At 34.7% G+C, this 22,487-nt stretch overlaps 3 protein-coding genes and 1 long non-coding RNA gene across 6 annotated transcripts in view; 2 read left to right on the forward strand and 2 right to left on the reverse strand.

The window, feature by feature from the left end:
- The window catches only part of LOC142233323 (receptor-type guanylate cyclase Gyc76C-like), a 37,973-nt gene extending 32,529 nt beyond the window's left edge, over positions 1-5,444 (forward strand). The window contains exons 11-16 of the mRNA XM_075304222.1: positions 68-364; positions 425-757; positions 837-1,002; positions 1,057-1,366; positions 1,432-1,660; positions 1,721-5,444. Coding sequence (XP_075160337.1) covers positions 68-364; positions 425-757; positions 837-1,002; positions 1,057-1,366; positions 1,432-1,660; positions 1,721-3,670 — 3,285 coding nt within the window. The 3' untranslated portion in view covers positions 3,671-5,444. The remainder of the gene's footprint in view (positions 1-67; positions 365-424; positions 758-836; positions 1,003-1,056; positions 1,367-1,431; positions 1,661-1,720) is intronic.
- The window catches only part of LOC142233322 (ankyrin repeat and BTB/POZ domain-containing protein 2), a 62,339-nt gene that overhangs the window by 16,522 nt on the left and 23,330 nt on the right, over positions 1-22,487 (forward strand). The window contains exons 1-2 of one of the 3 annotated variants that reach the window (XM_075304221.1): positions 14,761-15,164; positions 15,670-16,097. The exons of 1 other annotated variant lie outside the window; for it this stretch is intronic. The gene's annotated coding sequence lies outside the window, so the exon portion shown is untranslated. Of the gene's footprint in view, positions 1-14,760; positions 15,165-15,669; positions 16,098-22,487 lie in introns of those variants that run through there. One more of the 3 variants, XM_075304220.1, reaches the window with a different exon arrangement.
- LOC142233324 (mucolipin-3-like) lies at positions 5,532-9,462 on the reverse strand. The gene is made up of 3 exons (XM_075304223.1): positions 8,960-9,462; positions 6,658-7,508; positions 5,532-6,597 (listed from the first exon to the last, which is right to left on the reverse strand). The coding sequence occupies exons 1-3, from the start codon at positions 9,275-9,277 to the stop codon at positions 5,856-5,858; spliced, it is 1,911 nt and encodes a 636-aa protein (XP_075160338.1). The 5' UTR covers positions 9,278-9,462; the 3' UTR covers positions 5,532-5,855.
- Positions 9,869-10,334, reverse strand: LOC142236786 (uncharacterized). Its single transcript, XR_012722194.1, has 2 exons — positions 10,132-10,334; positions 9,869-10,082 (listed from the first exon to the last, which is right to left on the reverse strand). It is a non-coding gene; the product is annotated as an uncharacterized LOC142236786 (long non-coding RNA).

The raw sequence follows: 22,487 nt of genomic DNA on the forward strand, positions 1-22,487 counted from the left end.
CCCTTTCAGCACTGATCCTATGTTTTGATGAATTGGGACTGACAGTGATTTTTTTGCGTGCTCACAGGAATATAAACTAATCAATGGTTCTATGCGTGTGGACTGGCCTTCGGGGGGTGATCGACCCTTCGACGCACCCATGTGTGGTTTTGCCAACGAGCTGTGTAAGAAAGATGATCGACATATAACCTCGCTGGTTGCGGCCGGTATTCTGGGATTACTTCTATTTTGCGCTGGTGTGGTTACCATGAGTATTTATCGCAAATGGAAAATCGAACTTGAAATCGAGGGTCTTTTGTGGAAGATAGACATTTCAGAGATAAAAGGTTATGCTGGAAATGATATAGTCTCGTCGCCAAGCAAGGTATGATGGATTTCATTTTCGTTAAATATGGCCTAAACTATATATTGACCTTCTTTTTAGTTGAGCTTGGTAAGCGCTCAATCATTTGGCTCACGGTGCTCGAACCAAGTGTTCACATCAACGGCTCGCCTTCGTGGAGCTGTGGTTCGTATCAAGGAGTTGAAATTTCTTAGAAAGAAGGATATGTCACGTGAAATCATGAAGGAAATGCGCTTATTACGCGAACTTCGTCATGATAATGTGAACAGTTTCATTGGAGCCTGTGTTGAGCCTATGCGTATTTTGCTCGTCACTGATTACTGCGCCAAGGGCAGTCTGTATGACATCATTGAGAATGAGGACATCAAGTTGGATAATCTATTTATAGCATCACTAATTCACGACCTCATCAAGGTAAGGTATCTCCAGACACAAAATGCTCTGTGTACACCGGTGAAAGTAACGCAATCTTTCATTTATGTGTTCACTATAGGGGATGATATATCTACACAACTCCTCATTGATCTTCCACGGCAATTTAAAGTCTTCCAATTGCGTAGTAACTTCAAGATGGATGCTGCAAGTAACCGACTTCGGATTGCATGATTTGCGCCATTGTGCTGAGAGCGAGTCCATAGGAGAGCATCAACATTACAGAAGTAAATTTCAATGGAGCTGTGTAGTGTTCTGTCATTAACTCTGTCCTCTTTTAGATCAGTTTTGGAAAGCTCCTGAAATTTTGAGAAATCCCCATATCTATGGTTCCCAAAAGGGAGACGTGTACGCATTCGCTATAATAATGTATGAAATTTTTAGTCGAAAAGGACCATTTGGACAAACGCTCTACGAGCCAAAGGAGATTGTCGATTTGGTGAAGAAAGAACCAATCAAAGGACATTTACCTTTTAGACCAGAACTTGATTGCATCATCGAGGGCGAATTGTGTCCAGACTATGTTTTAAGTTGCATTACTGATTGTTGGAATGAGGATCCCGAGGTCAGGCCTGACTTTCCGACCATACGGTAAGATTGGAATGTATATATTAAGCCGCAGACCTCTAGATTCAGTGCAATTATGGAATTTACAGAACGCGTTTGAAGAAAATGAGAGGAGGCAAGACGAAGAACATAATGGATCAAATGATGGAGATGATGGAAAAGTATGCCAATAATTTGGAAGATATTGTAACGGAGCGAACCCGTTTATTGTGTGAGGAGAAACGAAAAACAGAAGATCTGCTTCATCGAATGTTACCGCAATCTGTGGCTGAAAAACTCACCATGGGAATGGGTGTGGAACCCGTTTCCTATGACTTGGTTTGTAATCGAAATAAGCAAAATGTAGAATCTATTAAGCAACGACTTTTTTCCAATTAGGTAACCATATATTTCAGCGATATTGTCGGCTTTACCGCTATGTCGGCGGAGAGTACGCCCCTGCAGGTTGTAAACTTTTTGAATGACCTGTACACGGTATTTGATCGCATCATCCGCGGATATGACGTCTACAAAGTGGAGACTATAGGTGATGCTTATATGGTTGTATCTGGATTGCCAATAAAGAATGGAGACCGCCATGCCGGAGAGATAGCATCAATGGCTTTGGAGTTGCTGCAGGCAGTGAAACAGCATAGAATTGCCCATAGACCGAATGAGACACTAAAGTTGCGCATTGGGATGCATACTGGTCCCGTAGTAGCAGGCGTAGTGGGCCTTACAATGCCGCGTTATTGTCTTTTTGGCGACACAGTCAATACAGCATCTCGCATGGAATCCAATGGCGAAGCTTTGAAGATTCATATCTCAGGCAAATGCAAAGAAGCTTTGGACAAGTTAGATGGCTATGTGACGGAGAAACGAGGCTTGGTAAACATGAAAGGTAAAGGTGATGTCATTACGTATTGGTTGGTGGGAGCTACAGAGAAGGCCATTCAAAAGAAGCCAGTGGATATGACTGATTTGCCTCCACCTCTTTTTTGCCGTCCACGACGGAGTCCAAAGCTCAACTCTGATTCTAGACAGGCAAGTGTTATAGGATTGCATTTTGGCGGAACTGGATCAAGGCGGCAGTCTAGCAGTGTTCCCAGAGCTGATATGGAATCCAGTTGCAGCCTACAGGGTTCTACGTGCCAAGTTCAGCGCGAATCTCCACGTTTGTCTACAAAAGTTTATGATCGCCCTTCCGCGAATGGCGTGGGAAGTTTCCAAGACAACAGTATACCTGAGCACATGAGCTTTTGCGGGAGCGGCAGTTGTGATGTTGGCGCTTCTGATTTCATGCCAGAGTCTCCTCGCATTTCCCATAGTACTCTGGAGCATTCCGAAACAAACTGTGATAATAACCGCGTGGGCGTTAATGGCGACATAGGTTCATCATTGTGGACGTCACGCTTTATTACTAGTCTCTCACAAAAACCTCGGGCCATGTCGCGCCCCCATCGAATTGTCAACTCTCCAAACTCTTCTCAGGATTATTATGGTAGTGGATTTATAAGTGGCACATCTGTGATTGCTCATCATAAATTACGAGAAGCATGTTCCCTTGACCCCATACCCTTCCAATTGAGAAAACGCCATGAGCCGAAGATACTGCCGCCTTCGAAATTATGCAAAAACAATTCGCGATCTTTGGATGCAGGTGTATCACTCATAAGTGAAGATCCAAATGGTGATGCTAACGAGTCATCACTTCACAATAGTAGGGACTTCCAGTACGACAACAGGAAGCGCCACACTGTCCCATTAGCTGAACCAAGCGATGCTGTTGAATCGTCCGAATTTAACGACGACATCGGCCTGCTAGCAATGCGGGACAATGGGAACCTTAGCAATCGCAATACCATTGCTATTGTACCTGTGGGCTCATCCGTTCTTAATAGAAGACGCAGCGGCGGTGGTACCAGTACATGTACCACTGTCTCCATGCAACCCTATAAACATATAAACAACAATTGCAATGGCGGCATGGCAATGGACGAAGATGTTCAAGCACCATTGCTCGAACGTCAACCCTCCTTGGTCGCCTCACCCACCCTCGAAAAGGCCAAAAGATGGCATTCCCTCGAAGGAATCCAACACCATACTGTAAACAGTGTAAGCTACGCTGCTGAAATTGAGACAGCAGCTCCCTCAAAAAAATCAACCCGTTATCCAGCCGGTGAGGGTAATTCATCATCTATCCTTGATCGCCTGGCAAGCCTTTTCCACAATAATGGGAGAAAAAGAGCAAATCCTTCCCTTAGGCGTATAGGTATATCGCCCAACTCTGTTCGAGGCGTACCTGGCTTCAGTGAGGGGCCATCCAGAGACAGTGAAAGTATAGTGTAACATACGGTTGGTTATTGCCCGAAATCTCTTCATCCTTGTCCACAGAATTGTGTCTAGTCACAGTCCCTAGACTAACTTTGTATTTTCTCTTCGATCCATCATTTCCAATTAAGCGCATCGCATATTAATGTTAATCTTGTCCTTTCATCCTGGGCAATTCCTCTTCACTCGACTTCATTCGCTCCTCACCACCCAAAAATCCAAACATTAGAATTACTATTATTTTAACTATCGTAGAAGATACGTGGATTCGAAATTAGTATCATAACATACACGTATGCCACTAGGATCATTTTAATTTAGATTATTTAAACTTAATAATAAAATTCAAAGAAACCTAATTTACAATTTAATTAGAGGCACAATTGTTGTGTCCATAAATTATTAAATTCATAAGTACCATAAGATCAACAACAGCAACAGCTATCTATACCATAGTTAAGTATGTTAGTCTGTATTTATGTATCCATATTAAAAGTATTGCTTTCAAACCACAAGCAGCAATGTCATGCTGTACATATTTTCGGTTAGAATTCTATTTATTATCTTAATCAATCTTAAATTCTTAACATTTCTAAAAAACGAATTTTTAAATTATGGGCGGATTTTGCAAGGTCGAATGTGGTACATCAATTTGGCCAATGTTTTATAAACACCGTATTTTCTACAACTTAAGTCGGATTTTTATTCTGATTGGTGATCACAAATGTCGTGCATTTACGTCAAGAAATGCGTACTATAAATGAAATCTTTTTTATAATTCAGGGTAGTTAAAAATAAAAAATGGGCTGATATATCAAAGCCCAATCAAACAAAATTAGCTATTGTTCAATACAATGGTTACCGAAATGGACAGCTCTTGCAAACAAACAAACTATTCGAAAAGTAAATTTGTCCATACCAATTAAAAATTCCGAAAACGTGTATGGTTTTGAAAGCATTTATATGTGACTGTGCGTGTGTATATGTGTAATAATTTAGTTCATTATTTAAAATAAATGTGTTTACAATTTACATATCGTTATATGTAATTATTTAAAGTATATATGTGTATCTACCGTATTGTTTTCTAGTTTTAAAAATATTTACATTGCATATCAACAATAAATGAATATATATGTATCTGAATGTATATTTGTATGTATGTATGCATTAAGCGTGTATCAAAACAATTCAACAAAAAAATTTTAATGGAAACACTTATATAATGTAATGTTTGACCTATACGTATAAAATATAGATCAAATATATGTTTTTTTTTCAAACAAAATATATTGTCCCATCTCATAAAAAGAAGATATATATAAATAAAAGAATAAAAAAAAACGTTTTCACCTCAACAATGATGCGATGTCGTCAACGCTTTTCACGATTCTGAATATTTTTCTCCGCATATATTTTTATTGATTGGATTTTTATTTAGAAATGATTTCGGCGAAAAGATTTTCAGAGTTGTATAGAGCACGATGATCGCATTGGAATAAAAAGTTGCCTGTACTCTAGTTCATACGATCGATTAATTTAAACATCACGAGGTTGGTGGGCAGAAATCCAGTCCAGGACTCGAAAACAACTTAATCCTAATTGCTTTCGAATTCTTGTGGTTATTCATTTGTTTTTGTTGTCTATGTATGTATGTATATGTTATATTTGTAAGTAAATAAAGTAAATCAAAATAGAATTGATTCTAGTTATTTTTGTAATTATTCTCAAATGAATTTGCCATATTTTAAAAGTTAAAATAAATATTAAAAATGAAGCAAAAATAAATAAATCTTTTGTTGATTGATAAGGTGACCCAAACTGTCTATCTACATTTACCCATTGTTAATAGCTCGCAAATGATGGTGCAGTAAAACGATTATTTTTTAGAATATTTAGATGTATATTTGCAGTTATGCACAAACTACATAAGTATTACATTAACATTTTACAAAGCAAATGCATTTCTTAATTCAACATTTCTTATTCAACTTTGGTTAGGTCCATTTACATTGGTTGGAGAGAATACATTAATGCATCAATAATTTATACAGGTGGCTGCTTACGAATACTCTCTCCTTTAACTCATATTTCTTGTATATACAAACATACACAAAATTCTTACACATTTAAAAAAACATTGAGCTAGTTAACTACGATACATTAAAGATAAACAATTCTTCAAAAATTGAAGCAAATCACTTCATTTAATAATACTTGTTAGGCTTGTGTATCCAGTTGGTCCGGACGTGGGTGGCGAGTTGCCATTGCGAAAGCATGTGCAGCAGAAGACGTTGCGTATTACATCTAGAAAACTGCTCTGTTCAAAATCGTCCATGTTATTCATATAGGCGCCTGAGGTTAAATCTTCCTCCGTACGTGTCCCAACAAACTCTTTAAGATCTGATAAAGGAAAACCATCGCGGTAATAACGTTTGATGGTGTCGTAGGCATCCATTATAACGGATATGAATAGCGATAGAACCACGTAAATATAGAGAGAAATAAATGAATATAAATAAATCTGGCAGAACCACCATAGCCAATTTGATTTCGATGATAAAGTGGCAAATGTGGCAAACATGTCATCGCCGTTGATTAATGAGAACAAACATTCCGAAGTAGTGGCCAAGGAACGGAATTTCATGTGATAGGGTCCTAGTATTAGCCAACCGCAAAAGGCGAACCCTGCATAGATTAGCAAGGCAGCTACGAGGAAGCGGAATATTTTCGGTGCAGCTTTCTTTAATGTTAATATCACAACGTTGTATGTTTTGAAAAAGCCCAAGTAACGCAGAACTCCAAACCAAACCAACAAATTGCCAATACCTAGGAACAACGAACAAGTATCCCATTGGTCGGCTACCAAGAACTTTCTTTCGATTTGCTCCTTTAAAGCCGATCCCAAAATCAATAAAACATCATTAAAAATGATCATGATGTACCTGTAAAAACATTACCTGTACATGAAATTTGTTTAAGATTTTTATCGGTGTTTTGCTTACCAAAAATTTACAAATTCCAGCCTGCCATCAAAACTTAGCTCCTTGTTGAAGTGCGACCGGAAGAAGTTCACTGTTTGTGTTCTCAGCAGATACGCCCTATACAAGGCTCTGGTGCACAAGGCAAACGATAGCATACACACCAACAAAACAAATATATTCAATATGCTCCTGAGTATTGCATCAAACTCCGCATCCGATATAAAATCAACATCGCCTTTGCAATGCAGGCGAGTTGCGTCGGCATCTAGGGAAAGCAGCATTTGACCATCGTGGTCACGGTTGTCGAAGAAAATGGTAACATCAAACTTGAAACAATCAGGCGCTGAGAGAGGACCACCATATGCTTTAAAATTTATTGTCTTTATGGCAAACTTCAAGCTAGCTTTCACCAGGGAAGAGAAGCTCACTTCGACCCCTCTTTTCTGCAAATACTTTTGCACTCCAATGTCTGTAACATTGGGCGGCAAGGATTCACATAGCAGTTCAATTTCAGGATTAAATATGTAAGACTCATTGAATCCAAATATGGTCCCCTCTCGATAATTGTATAAACATAACTTCATAGGTGCCATACTGTTATCCTGTGTGGGATAATCGTAAGGACCTATGGATCGATTCATGCTGGCATAACCTTTTATGGCATAATCGATGGTATCGAAAAACTCACTTTTCTCATAAAGCGCAAACGGTCCAACCGATGGGGGATATGACTCAACTTCTCGCGATGAGTCCCATCCCCGCAAGAACAGATGCGAAAATGCAATGCGATTGTCCCACGTGTAGTTTATGTGATTGTAGCGCGAATGTGCAAATAAACAAAGCTGCATAGTCACCAGCACAATTTTAACAATCTGAAAAGAGGGAACAAACAACCTTCAATTGCTATTGCTGCAGAAGTTTGTTGTTGATATCGAAAGATTTGAGTTTTTTTTATCTTGTGATTAAACGATCATGTACTTGCGCTAAATGGTTAATTATCAATAATGCGATTGACGTAGTTTTTATTGCTCCCCATAGTCTGATTATATTGGGGAGAGCTAAGTTGTATCTTGATTTTTTCATCAAAAGGATCTATTGATCGAAAGCATCCTCTAATGTAAATGCTACATAAGTAAAATCTGTGGTTGGCTTCAATGAGATATATATCAGATTATAAGGGTCAGCATACCATATATATGAAAAAAAAGTTTTTGAATTGAAGTGGACTTCTTGTTACATCAAAACATAAATCGACAAATGACTTTCATCTTTGCTCGAAACCTACTATATTTTTTTTAGGCCAAGAAAATGTTTAAATGTCATGAAATGTCAAAAGGGTCGGAAATGTAACTGTTGCCTTCTTTCTCGTTTCATTGCAACTCTAGCAATTCAGTAATTAATGTCTCACACCTTTAAAAAATAAATTAGGTATATCTCTTGGATGGAAAATGAATGTAAATATCAGTACCTAAATTGTCTATTCAGGGAGCGAATTTATAAATGCAAAACTGATATACTCACGGACAAAAATAGAGAGCCAAAGTAATTAATATAAAACTTAAACAATAAGTTTCCCCATATCCTCCATTTCTATGGTTAAGATAAATGTCTTGTAAAAAAATTCTTTTGCACTCGTTTTAAGACATTTCACAACTTTTTTGGTACGCCAAATTGGGCAATAATTTTAGTTCGATGTAATCACTATCATAAAATATGTTAATGTTTGTGGGTTATTAGAAAGCAAACATTTCATTTTTTAACGAAATGTTAGCTAAATATGATTATTGAATTAATTTTAGATAGCAGATATACTAGATAACATTCTTATATTTCAACGACAGTAACCCCAAACAAAGCATTAGTCATTAATGACTAACAAGCTAGTTAGACTGGCTATTTTAGTTACCAAATTTCTCTAGCTCTAGCCTAGCCCTGCATTGTATACTCAGTACATTACAAGAATAATGAATATGCGTAGGACAAGCGAAATCCGAGTTAAGTCTTTGATAAGTTATTCTTCAATACACATTCCCTTCTTGCTGCTTAATCGGTTGTAATGGGTAGCCTCATAAGCTTTTTGGAAAACGATAAGCATCGTGATGTATGATGCTCGACAACCCACCCTAAATTAATGAATGTATACATGTCATTGTTTGCACGGGTGTTTAATACAAATCAAATCAAATTAAAAAAGGGAACACAAATCTTGCATTGTGCGGTGGAATATTTTGTCGTTCAATTGTCAAGATTGCTGTTTCCCAATTAAGATGGCGAAACCAATGAAAACACTTTGCCCCATGCTAACTATAATGCTTTCATGTACCTGTACTACGAATTTGTAGGGAAATTTCCTTCGTGCCTGCCACTTCTCTATGGGGTTCATGAAGAAAAATTGTAATTTTCTTCTCATTCGTTCTTCGTTGTACATGGCCGTGGGTGATACTCCCTCAATGCATGTCGATGATGCTGGCATTTCCACGTACCCGTTCGAGCCATTATTAGTTGATAGAGGAGTATTCATGGCTTCCTTATAGGAGAGACGAGATCCAGCCGTGTTACTATGAGGGCTAGCATATTCTTCTTCCGATTCCTCATCATTCTTGTTTGGTTCATTGCTAATGGCGGAAATATTATTGGACATAACTTTCACTTTTTTCTTAAATGGCAAAATTCACTGTTCGTGCTTTTATAGACTATCCAGTCGTATTTCAGATTAAAACCATATGATTGGAAGAAACTGTAAATAGTCTCAATGTGTTTCGAGTTTCCAATTTCAAAAACAAATAAAAAAGACAAAGAGACGTAATTTACAGCAGCAAAATTAGTGAAAGCACAATCGATTTCGATAACAGTGGAAAATCGATTGTTGACGATTCGATTCTGGGGAAAGTAAATTGTTTGCAGCTCCTCATAGGGCGTTCAGGCACATACGATTATTGTACAAATTTAACACAATAATAATTGAAATATATTATTTCCCTGCCAACATTTTTTGAATTTGGGGACTCTTTTGAGAATCCCCACTACGTCGAAAACAATCATATACGACATCAAAAACTCGTCGGAAAAGCGCCGTCACTATTGAGAAGTTGTACCACGCCAAGTTACTACAAAAATGTTTCACATGAGTGCAATTATTAGGTGCCTTTATAGATCAATTTAGAACGACGCCAATAAGGGACCCTCCAAACAATCAGAAAAAGTGCATTTTAAGATAGTTGTAAAAGAATCATTGTGGTCGAGTAAAACACGTTTGTTTAGATATTTATTAATTTGATTAAACATTTACAAATTCTTAAAAATATAACATTTATACCACTATCACATTACATTTAACATAATTTTTGGCATTAATGATGATGTTGAGTTACAAGTAGCGAGTTACATGTTGCTGCGTCTGTCAACCAGTGTTTTTATTCCATGGAGGCAGCGTGTCTGTAAAATATCTGAAAAACAATCACTTTATTCCATTTGGAAAATTGTTCACCAATATACCTTTCACAATTTTAAGCGTATAATCTATGTTTTCAGAACTTTATTTTCGTTTTTATTTAATTAAAATATAACAAGCTGGTTGCGCTTGGCGTTTCACAAAAAATGGCTTTTTTAACAGTAGGGATGGCAAATTACTTGCATGTACTTTTTGATGTACCTTTTCATGATGGTTGAAGTGACATTTACGAGTCTATGGTAACGATGAGGTTGAAATGGAACTTTGAAATGCTGGCAGGGTTATTGAAATATTTACACATTTATTACGATATTTGTCTCCTTTAGAACAAGAACCTTAAGATATAATGTGTTATGTATTATAGATATAATACATAGTATAAATTTCGCAAGGAAATATATTATTCAGGATCTCGTTGACCCGAATAACATTCCCCAAAGATTTAAATTAAAATCCGTAATTTTTACCCAATTTGCCTCAAATCGAAAATCTAGAGGTATTCTAGGAAGCTTTTATTATGATAAGTTATGGTATGCTCGGTAACAAGTAAAAATTATCACGTAGACCTTAAACAATCAAATCTTTTCGTTTGTGTTTGCAAAAATGAGTTGATATATATTTCAATATATAAAGAATACCAGTAAAAACTCTCATTACCCGATAATTTTGTAGATAATCCTACTCAAAAAGTAGTAACTGCCCAGCAAAAAATTCGGAAGTTCTTCCAAAGGCACAACTTTAAAATCACTTCCAGAAGATGCACTCCCAATTATGTTCTTTATTTTAACTACTCAGGAAGTTCTTAATTCATTTTTTATAGCTTGGTTTTTTCTTACTTTTATAGGGTAATTTTAACTTTTTTTGTTTTAAATAGGTTAAAAGCAGAGTAAGGATTTATAAAATGGTACAGATCATTTAAATTTTGTCGAAAAAAATGCTAAATTCAATCCGAAAAAATTGTGATTTTTTTAAAATATTTGAGGTCAAACCTTTCCGACAAGCGTTAGAATCCATTAAAAATTATAAAATATATATTATAAAAATTATTTATTTTACAAAATATCACAGAATTTTTTAATTTGCATCCAAAAAATTGAATTCGGATCACACCTAAAATGAGAAGCCCATGTTAAATTCATCACTTTTGCGTCAGTTTTGCACCACTTCCGGATCCAAAAAAAAAAAAAAAATGTTCATTACTTTTTTGGCGACGTTTTTTTTGCTGGCATTCTGTATTACATTTACATACGTACATATGTCTTAGGAGGAAAGTGCTTCAGCCTAGGAACATTCAGAGATGTCATCACTCATTCGTTGATGTACCAAAGTTTAAAAAATAGCCACTTATTGTTTCAGATATCCTCGAAAACTTTACTTCTCTCACCGATACTTATTGGATCAAATAGCGACTAATTATCGCATTGCAGTGCTGTAATAAGAAAACTTCTTGAATAGGAATGGATATTGTAGGAATAAACTATTAACAATGTTTTGGTACTCATTAATTGTTTTTTCAGAGATTTTTGCTTGTCTTCAAAAAATTCCCTAATAGGTTTGAAACATTAAAATGAATTTCAGTTTTATAAGTTGTTTCTAATATATTAAAAAGATCCGGTTCATGTGTTGAATTCTACACTCATAGAAAAAAGTCTGCAAATAACAGCAGTCGATGTCTGCTGTTATATTTTTGTACTTCAGGGCCTAATGAACAATAAATTATCAAATTTTTAAGTTATAAATTTTTCCCCAAAGCATATTTAAGAACCAAAAGTAATTTTTGGTATATTATTGCACTGTAACATATTTACACGCTCATAAATACGATCAGCAAACATTTTGTTTGCTCTTATGCCTCAAATCGATAAATATTCAGATTTTTAATCAATTGGTATAGATTTTCATAAAATATTGCTTTAATTATGTTAGGATAGCTCCTAAGTTGATATTTTTATTTGTTTCAGCCAAAATAAAACATGATTTGGTGTATTCGAGCTTAAAAAATAGCAGGAAATATTTGCTATTTATATATAGTCGGAAATCGATATTTCGATGTGTTACAAACGGAATGAAAAACCATTTTATGGTGGTGGGTATAAAAATTAATTGTATCAATTAATTTTTTAATTTGAACAATTTAAAGACTTTGATACTATCATTTCTGTGATTGACGACATTTCAATTAAAAATTAATTGGATCAATTAATTTTGTGATTGAAGACAAAAAAAAAATATTTTTTCTGTGCAATTAGAATCTTTCCAACGTTTGTTGTTTTCATTCATTTCTAAAGTTCGTTCTTATTATTTTTAAAGGATCCTCTCTCATTTCTCTTTCATTGAAATATCTATGAAATTTTTTGAGATCAAAAAATTGCCCAAAAAGACTTAAGCATGGCTAATACCTGAACTATCTGGGCACATACAAACATATTACTCACCATCCTCAACGAATTTCACATAGTTCATGTAAAGGCCATTGAACTAAGGAAACTAACTATAAAATGAAATACATGCTGCTCCCCAATGCTGCACGGAGTGGGTTCCTTTTCATTCGATGTGTATGGCAAAGTGGGCAGGCGGACTTCAAAAGTAGTGGTTTAAACAGCTTTTAACACCATCCATACATGCCATATTGCTGTGTTTGCGTACGTTTGCATGGATGTGGAGGACTGTTCGCTTTCAAAGTACCTTTCCATCAGAAAGGAATGTCGTCATTGGCATATGTATGTTCACCCCTGTGTCCATGTGTCCGTCTGTATGACTAGTTCTTTCTTTTTATGAAAACAATAAAAATTCCTTATGATGCCGTAGTGAAATTCGGTAGCTACCGCAAGCCCAGAAACAGAAGGAACAACAAATATTAACTGGGTGAGGGATATGGGGATATGTCTAAGCTTGTTTTTCCATCTCATAGTAATGATATGTGCAGACACATAACCAAAATTGAGAAGTATCCTAAGTCCTCATTGTACAATGATGTAGGAGTAAATCTTCGTCGTAAAGCTATAACCTTTGTATTATGCAATAATACACTATAGACTTGTAGGGCGTTCACATCAAGCCTATGAAATGTTTTCCCTCTACAAGCATTTTAAAACTAGTCGTTTTCTTCATACATAAAACAATTCTCAAAGACCCAACTTTTCCTCTAACACACGTCAGATTTAAAATGTGAATCTCCCATCATTTTAAATCGCTCTGACAAACATTTTCTTTCAAAATAAGTGTCAAGTTATTGAAATAAATATCTCAGAAAATATACACTCAAAAGAAAAAGTAAGTAATAATAGATACGAAGTGTGTGGTTTCAAAATTTTTTGTCTGTCGGATAGGGTAATAGCGGTGTGAATGGTGAAATGTTTACCAAAAATGAATGAAGGACGAGCGAGTGTATGAGAACATAAGTTCGTTTAATATATTTAGCAGTGTACCAAGGAATTAGACAAACCAAAGTTATATATTTTTACTTTGTTATATTTGTTTTTTATTTTCACTGCTAAGCATTTAGTACTGGCCCATAAAACATTACTCCAGCCCATACTTAATTCAAATTCCATGGTTATAAATACATACAAGATTTTTTCTTAAAGTAGTTGGTACAAGTGTCTTTATGACAATCCTTATAGGCCACTATTCCGAAAGGATAGAAATTTTAAATGAAGAAAATAAAACAATAACAAATCAAACTACAGCAACAGCTACAAATGCCATGGCATATTTTAGTGGCATCTCGCGTGTGCCAAACTGGAATGCTGTCTTGCACACTGGCTCTCTGTCTTCACCCTCAGCGAGGAAGTTGGTTTCCATGTATTCTCTCACAAACTAAAAACAAACAAAAAAGCGCACCAAAAGGAATTTCTCAAAAATTGAACTTAGTTATGTTGATTCAACTAGACACTGCAGGGTTAGGGATGTCAAATTAGTTGAATCGAATCAGATGTTTTAGTTAAAAGTGGATACTATGTTCGGTTTTTACGCACAATTAAAAATATGTATATATTTTGTTTGGGATACAACAGTCTAAAATCGACTTGTTGAGGTATTGTAAGAAAGTCAACACATTGAACTAATCTATTTTTCATGTCGACACAAATCGATTATCGTGTTTTTATGCTGGAACGAAAAGCCGATCTATTCGTCGTTTGAAAAGCTGAAAAAGAGGAAAACTCCGCTTTTGGCTACAATTCCCAATTAGTGTAACCTTTTACATGTGTATGCAAAAAGGTTTTATTGGAATCGAAACTATGCTATCCATTCCATTGCTATATTTGGGTGATAAAATTAATATATGCATAAGCCCATGCAGAGAAGGAACATTTTTATCGCAACAATATTGTTTTCTCTACCATCCATTCCTCGCTATAATCTGTTCAGGCCCTATATGTTTCATCTAGTACGACATTCCTATTCATTGAATATGCTGTGCAGAAGCAGCCAAACAAATCTCTGGCCATAATCGAAAAATACGAAAGCAGCCACTTTTTGTAAAACTTGGTTGATTTTTGCCCAAATACTACAAGTCAATGAAATGTAAAATTGGTGTAAGATACCAAGATACTCTGGCAAACGAACGTACGAACGAAGCTGTAATGAGCGCTTTGCGCTTCTAATAGCCTGTGTAACAGGTTTCTTGGCTACCCAATGCCACTCACGATTGTACTCGGACTCAATCGTCTGCCCATAAGGTTTGAAATCAGAAATGTGCTCAGACTTTATTGCCAGTATCGAATACTCGTCATTGCAGCCACCACTTAATGCCAAAATAAAAAACAAAACCGATTGTAGGAAAAAAGGCACCAACCAACCTATTGCGGCGACTGTCGCATTCAAACTCTCTGCTTGTATACGTTGGCCAAAGTTGGAGCTATTGGCCTGGCCATAAGCAGTCTCTGTCGCAGTTGCGATTTGAACTCTCAACGAGCAGAACCATTCTAAGTAACGGCGCGTGTGCAAGTAATTTAAGCGAATCTAAACTCTTCGACTCCACATATCCCATGGAGTAGTAAAATCCAATAGAGCAAAAAACGAAACAAATTTAAAGAGCAAAACAAAGGTGTTGAAAGTGCAAACATTGTTGTCGGTAATACTCACACACATATACAAATCTGCACAAACATTTGATAAACATCCAGCAACAACATTCGTATGTATGTACGCACATACACATACAAATGTCTATAACGACAAAAATGTTAACCAAAATATACATTGATGGGGAAAACTAGATGCAGTTGCGAAATTTTTATCAACGATGATTTTTTTGAATTGAAGGAAATTTGATTGAAATTCTAATTCAAACAGAAGTTTTGAATTGAAATGTGTTTGCGATATTCAAGTTCAGTATGCACTTAGCTTAATTAAAACCTCTAAAATCTATCTTCACTATTTACCAAGAAAATTGTGGAATTTTACGTTTAAATAAAAAAGAAGAAACTATTTGATCTGCTTATTCGCCAAAGGTTTTCCATTTTTGAAAATTGTAAATAAATGAAAAATTAAAAAAAAAACAAATCCAAGTGTATAATAAAAACATTATAGATATGTTTTTTTTTGGCTTTTTTTAAATTCAACTTTGTTTTTCTCAGTGACCAAAGAAAATAAAAAAAAATATATTGCAAATGTAATTTTTTGTTTTTAGAAATATGAGTGAAAATAAAATTTTCTTATGTTGCTTGCTAACAAACTAAAAAAATATTTTAAAAATATTCAAAAAGAAAAGCTCCAACAAACTTCAGATTGTGCAACGAACAACAATGGCCAACTCTATGTACTAGGACGGCGTACACACGTTTGCTTGTTTGTTTGTGCTTAGTTGCTAGACAAGTTTTGGCCAAGCAGGGATAATATCGGTGGTATTGCCGACTTGCTATACATCGGGCTAAGTTTACTTGGGATCTTCCAAAAGAAAAAGGAAGGAGTTCTCTGTCATTCACAGGGCTATTCCATAGTGGACTATTCACCAAACGAATGGATATTTATACTGTTGCTGCTGTATGTGGCGATTTTTCTTAAGGTAAGCAAAAATGCCTCCATCAATTGAATTCCTTTCTTTTGTTCCCCCCTTACAACCCAAGAGCCACGTTTAATACCTCACGCCTATCTCCATGTAACCGAAGTTAAACCAAAGGTGTGTGTGGTTTTTTTTTGGTGCCAGCCCCAATAAATACTTGGGGAAAATGCTATTTGAAAAGAGTGCGCCGCTGCTTCATTCGGTCATAGAGTTGCTATAGCACGCTTTGACTGGCTAACAACTAAACAAGGGTCAGAGAGTTACAACAAACAAACATTAATATATATATATAAATATATATGCATGTTGTTGTTGTTGTGACTTTTGATTCGATTGTCGGTTGCGTTTTGTCTTTTCATTAGCTTATTGGCCTTAATTTTTGCCTTATCGCAGCTTTCAAAAATTTCTACACAGAGAATTCTGGCACAACTGTCTTTACCATAAATATACCTACAAAGCCACGAATATACATACATACACATGTGTACATACATAATTATATTGTGGCAAAGCAGTGTTACCAGAAATAATGAATTATTGTATTTTGGTATTCAAACATATTTCGAAATTGCGCTTAAGAATGAAAAGTATAAAAAATATTAAAATTCTATGTTGAAATATATGTTATAGTAATGTGTTCCAGTCCAATGAAATACAAGAAAAACTTGAGTGAGTTTTGTGTAATTGTAAACCGTCGCAACGATTTGGCGCTAAATATTTTTCGTTCGTTTTTTAATTTTAATTAATTTCACTTTATAGTTTCTTGTGTTTATTAAACGCACTGAAAAAAATATTGTCGTGTGGTCAAAGATTTCATGTCTTTAAAATACGAATGCAAATTTTGCTTAGCATAGAAGACGAATTTCTCTAATATAAAGTGTTTTTCCTTATCCAAATGTCGATAAACTTTTCAATGAAGTTGTATTGTCCTTATAACTAAGTGATTTAACTTCAAAATGGGTATCATAACATGAAAGAAAAAATGTTTGGGCTAAGGTCAACTTGACTTTAATAATTCAGAAAAATTCTTTAAATTTAATGAAATTGTATTTAAATTTGTTGGCATTTTGTGTCTTTACTACAAAGCAAAATATCGTTCAAATATAGGACATGTTTTTCAACACTTTAGTCTTAATTTGGAAAATAAAGTTGTCGTTAACTCGTTTTTAAAGGACTTTGATAGCATATGAAGAAAAAAAGCTGAGAAAGCGAACAATTAAAATTTGCTTCCTAGAAGCAAGTACACAAAACCCAAATTTAAAAGAGAATTGTGTCTTAAATGTATCCTTACTTGTATTCTCCGCTTCTTTGGCTCGGAATCAATACCAAATTTTTTAAAGTAAAGACAAAATCTTTGGAACCGGGCATGCTTTTTTTTCAGTGCGTATAAGATCTGTTGTCTTTCCAAATGGATGCGAGAATCTAACCTATTGCAAGTCAAAAACAAAAGAAACTATAAAAAGAAATCGAAAGGCTTTTAAAAAGTAAAATCGAAAGGTTGAAAAAAGTAAACTGTTTTATAGCAAGAATAAACTACGTCGTGCGAAAATTGAACTAAATTATATTCCACATTTTGAGATTTCCACAAAGTGTTGTTAAAACTAGGAAAATTTAATGTACTTGTGAACTAAAACTCACGAAATTACACCCTCTCATAAAGGAACAAATGAATTAAAATTCAAGAAAAAAACATTGGCACCAAATCATGACCATTTTAACCATACTTTAATTAATTCTTACTATTTTTGGGAATCGTACGGACATTTTCTTTTACTTTAGTTCATATTGGATTTATGTGTTCAGTCATGAACTTTACACCCACGTTTAATTCATAAAATATTTGAGACATATTAAAAAACAGGAACATTTTATTGGGCTGTGGAAAAAAATATAAAATTTAACTACAAACAAATAATTTTGTTTGAACTACGGATTTTTTTTTGATGTAGAACGAATAAAAATCATAAATAATTTATTAAAATGTTTTGAAATACATGAAATGAATTACAGTACGTGACAATTGGACTTTTTCTGAAGATTGGTCTTTTTCTCCGAAGATTACTATTATGTTTTTCTGTGTGCTCGGTTTCAAAGAATACATTTCCAACGAATTGTGCATGTAAACATTTATCAAACGCGTGTGTTTTTATTTGATTGTTATGCAATCAATTCAATTTATATATTCATCTTTATTTACCATTTGATCAGTCAATATTTATGCACGAAATTTATATAATAAGGGCTTTGTATGTTTACGAAAAACGTCTATAATGTTATTTGTGGATCCCTTACAATTCTGCTCCCTAAAAATATATGAATTAGCACAGAAAATCAGAAATATTATTCCGCAATACGCGACAAAATTTAGCACAAGATATAGTTTTTTTCTGTATGTATTAAAGTAAAAATTATTAAAATGTCAAATTAAAAAAAAAAAAAAAAAAAAAAAACCCTTATCACTGATGTATGAGATTTATTATGAAACATACATATGCTTTTGTGTTCATTTTTAATAGAATATGCATCGCTTATTATGTTGGGTCAACTCCTAGCTTTTACAATTGAGCTCTTTCTATAGAAAGGGTGTTATTCGAAACAATAGACGATTAAAAAATGTTTGCAAGAAACAAACAAAAATATTTAATACGATTAAGTTTATCAATCTGGCAACACTTTTTTATCCATAAACATAAATAAACCCATTAGTATCTATGTGTATATGCATGTACAGGCAAGCATTTGATATGAAGAATGTAAATCTATAAAATGTGAACAAAATTCTGGTATGCTTATAACCTGTTCCGAATCAATGTATGGAATCTTGTTAAGACAAAACATAGTTTTTTGTTCTGTTTTGCCTATGACACCTCCTTCTACATCCACATGACCAACGACATTCAAAAGCTTTGGAGAGATATGTATGTGTGCTGACCTTTTTCTTTTACATACTATTTGACAAGTATTATAGCCTTTGACAGAGGGTCTTAAGCTTGAGCAAGAATTATCCGATAGATTCTAAGGTTCACGTCTATTTATCACACCCATGGATGGTATCAAATCAATCGGTAGCATTTACGTATTTTAGCCAATGCAAATTATATGTGTTCCCGTCTGCAATTGTTTCTGTGTGAGTTTTTCAATAAGGGCCCATTAACAAAAAAACTTCAATTGGAATGACAATGGAGGAATTCCGGTTAACAGCGAAGATGTAAACAATAAATACTGGCCCTTATGCTTGGCGGAATGAGACGTTACCTTCAATGACATCTCTGACCTAATTTTTTATGTGACTGCCGTTGCTGGACATATGTATGTTCGATCATGAAAACAAAAACCAATGTGTTTGCACGTCATCCTCTACTGTATCATCTGAATGTGGGCAACATGCCCAAACACTTTCTCCGTTTTGGGCCTTTGCCGATTTATATCGTTTGTCCAACAACAAACTGACCCAGGCAGTCCCATCATTGGCTGTATTGGTAAATACACATACATATGAATGTAAAATAATTAAATGAAATTAAATTTCCAAATGATGAGAACATATAAATGATTGAATGTTACGGAAATAAACTCGGTGGGTTATCTTCGTTAATACAATGCACAGAAATACAAGTAAACAATCAACATATAAACATAGTGGTGTAATTACAAGGGGTAAATTAATTTATTTTAATATTATGAAGAAATTATGATCAAATTACATTTATGTTTAGAAACAAAAATATGTATTATTAATTATTAGGAGGTAAATTACCCAACCTCCATTATTTCAAAGTTAATCAATATGGTCAATATATAGATTTGTTGGAATTGCAGACTTACAGTTTCCAAACCACGCCTGAACACCATGATGCTCCAAAAAAAACCCCAATAAGCCTAGGATAGGTTATTATTCATTTAGTGTCAGTATTATCTATTGTGACAACATTAGATAAATATTTTTTTATAATCATTATGTCATATTTAATGATAGTTTTATCCATAGTTTTATCTTCAAAACTTAGCAAATGCATTTTAAATTGGTTGGGAATGTAGTTCATTCATGAACTTTCTCATCTCTCAAACGAATAGGTTTCATGGAAAATATTCTCAATTTACCATTAAACGAATTTCATTACAGTGAAAAGATAATCGCATATGTGTGTCTAAGGGCCATCTCGTTTCGGAAAAATATTTTGTCTTATTGTGCAGTGTCCTTCATATTTGGCAATCAATTTAAAGATTGTAGCACCTTTTTTCGAGTTTTAACTTTATATGGACAAGAACAAATTTTACAATACGACGTTATGTTTATAATGTTAATAACCATTTTTTGATCATATCGATTCAATTGCTGATTGACTTTTTCTGCTGCAAATAATCTCAATTTTTATTTGAAACAATAGCTCTAGGTTTATTTATGAGTAGACAGTGATGTATCAGAAAAAAACAAAAGACTTAAACAACAAACTCGTTTTGGTCGTAAAGACAATGAAAAGAAACAAACACTTACACATTCAAAACATTTTCACCTAGGAGAATATAAATTCTGTTACAAAGCAAAATGCCCCGTGCCACTAAATTGTATGGAAGGAAATTGAAATTTGTTTGTGGTGTCATTGGCTACAGTTAGTTATTCTTCATTGATTAAAAACAAAAAAAAAATGAAAACGTTGATACGCCCTAATATTGCCCACTAATTATGACCTTTTCTTCGGTTTAATAGTAATGAAGCACAACGTTCACGTATTGTATTCTTAATCATATGTGCTTATATTTGCTATTAAATACATTTATTTGAACATATGATGGTGGAGCATACTTATTGACTTTTGGACATGGTCATTTATATTGCCATTTTAAATTTATGACCAATTTAACAGATGATCAATTTAAAAACGACTTCTTATGTTTGTTTGTTTATGGATATCAATTTCGGATGATTTTAAGCTAATTATAATAAGCTTTCAATAATATTCATTTACATTTTTGTGTGTTCCTTTACCTTTTTTGAATGTGGATTTGTTGTGTTGTTAATTTGGTTAACAACGTCATAGATTGGATGTAGTATGACGAGCATATAGCATGACAACTATCAGGTGTTCAGTTTGTTTTAGGCATTGTCATAGAATAAGTTTTTTTATTTAAAACAATAGATTATTTTTATTAAAGACGTGTTTATTTGTAAAAACTGAGCTAGAAAGCAAAGATTTCAACATACGCCTTCTATTTTGACTTGTAAATCTCAAATACTAAACCTGTTTAGGAATTTCAAGAGGTTACGACAGTAGGATGTAGTATTATCTACCCTGAAAGAAGATTGTTCTTTTTTTGGTAGATTATGTTTGGCTCGAGTGGCAACCATGATTATGAACCGATATGGACCACTTTCTGTGTGATTGGGGATCGGCTATATATAACTACAGACCGATATGGACCAATTTTGGTATGGTTGTTAGCGGCCATATACTAACACCACGTTCCAAATTTGAACCGGATCCGATGTTAGAGACTATATACCTGCACCATGTTCCAAATTTCAGCCGGATCGGATGAAGTTTGTTTCTCCAAGAGGCTCCGCAAGCCAAGTCTGAGAATCGCTTTATATGGGGGCTATATATAATTATGGACCGATGTGGACCAATTTTTGCATGGTTGTTAGAGACCATATAACAACACCATGTACCAAATTTCAGCCGGATCGGATGAAATAGGCTTCTCGTAGAGGCTCCGCAAGCCAAATCTGAGGGTCCGTCTATATGGGGGCTATACGTAATTTTCAATACCATCCGACCTACATCAATAACAACTACTTGTGCCAAGTTTCAAGTCGATAGCTTGTTTCGTTCGGAAGTTAGAGTCATTTCAATTGACGGACGGACAGACGGACATGCTTAGATCGACTTGGAATTTCACCACGACCCACAATATATATATACTTTATGGGGTCTTAGAGCAATATTTCGATGTGTTACAAACGGAATGACAAAGTTAATATACCCCCCCCCCCCCTCCCCCTCATATGGTGGAGGGTATAACAATGAAGATCCCTCTCAATTCTATCATAGTTTATGCCCGTACCAGTTTCCAATCCGATTTCGGCAGCAATGGGTTTGGAAACTGGTACCTTTTTTGTATTTGTGTCATTGTTTGTTATGTGTGAGTGCTTAGAGAATAAAACTAATATCAGTAACAGCCAATAAGATGGCAAAATGTACGTGGTCCACAATTAATCATTATTAAATGAGATCTTTGTCTTGGGCGCTGGACACAATTGCACACACAACCATGATGTCGATGTTAATGGTCGTTCCCGGTACAAAGCTATACTATTAATTTCTATACGTTTTAAGAGGTTGGGGTTACAAAAGATTGTCTCAAAATAATATTGAAATTTTGGGCGACAAAGCT

The sequence above is a fragment of the Haematobia irritans genome, chromosome 4 (assembly GCF_050003625.1).
Source record: "Haematobia irritans isolate KBUSLIRL chromosome 4, ASM5000362v1, whole genome shotgun sequence".
In the NCBI taxonomy this organism is placed as follows: domain Eukaryota; kingdom Metazoa; phylum Arthropoda; class Insecta; order Diptera; family Muscidae; genus Haematobia; species Haematobia irritans.

Coding starts and splice junctions, on each gene's coding strand:
- LOC142233324 (XM_075304223.1), bottom strand. CDS start 9,277: ATGTCCAATAATATTTCCGCCATTAGCAATGAACCAAACAAGAATGAT. Junction 7,509..8,959: donor CCTACAAATTCGTAGTACAG/GTACATGAAAGC, acceptor CCCTCTTTTCAG/ATTGTTAAAATTGTGCTGGT. Junction 6,598..6,657: donor CTGGAATTTGTAAATTTTTG/GTAAGCAAAACA, acceptor ATGTTTTTACAG/GTACATCATGATCATTTTTA.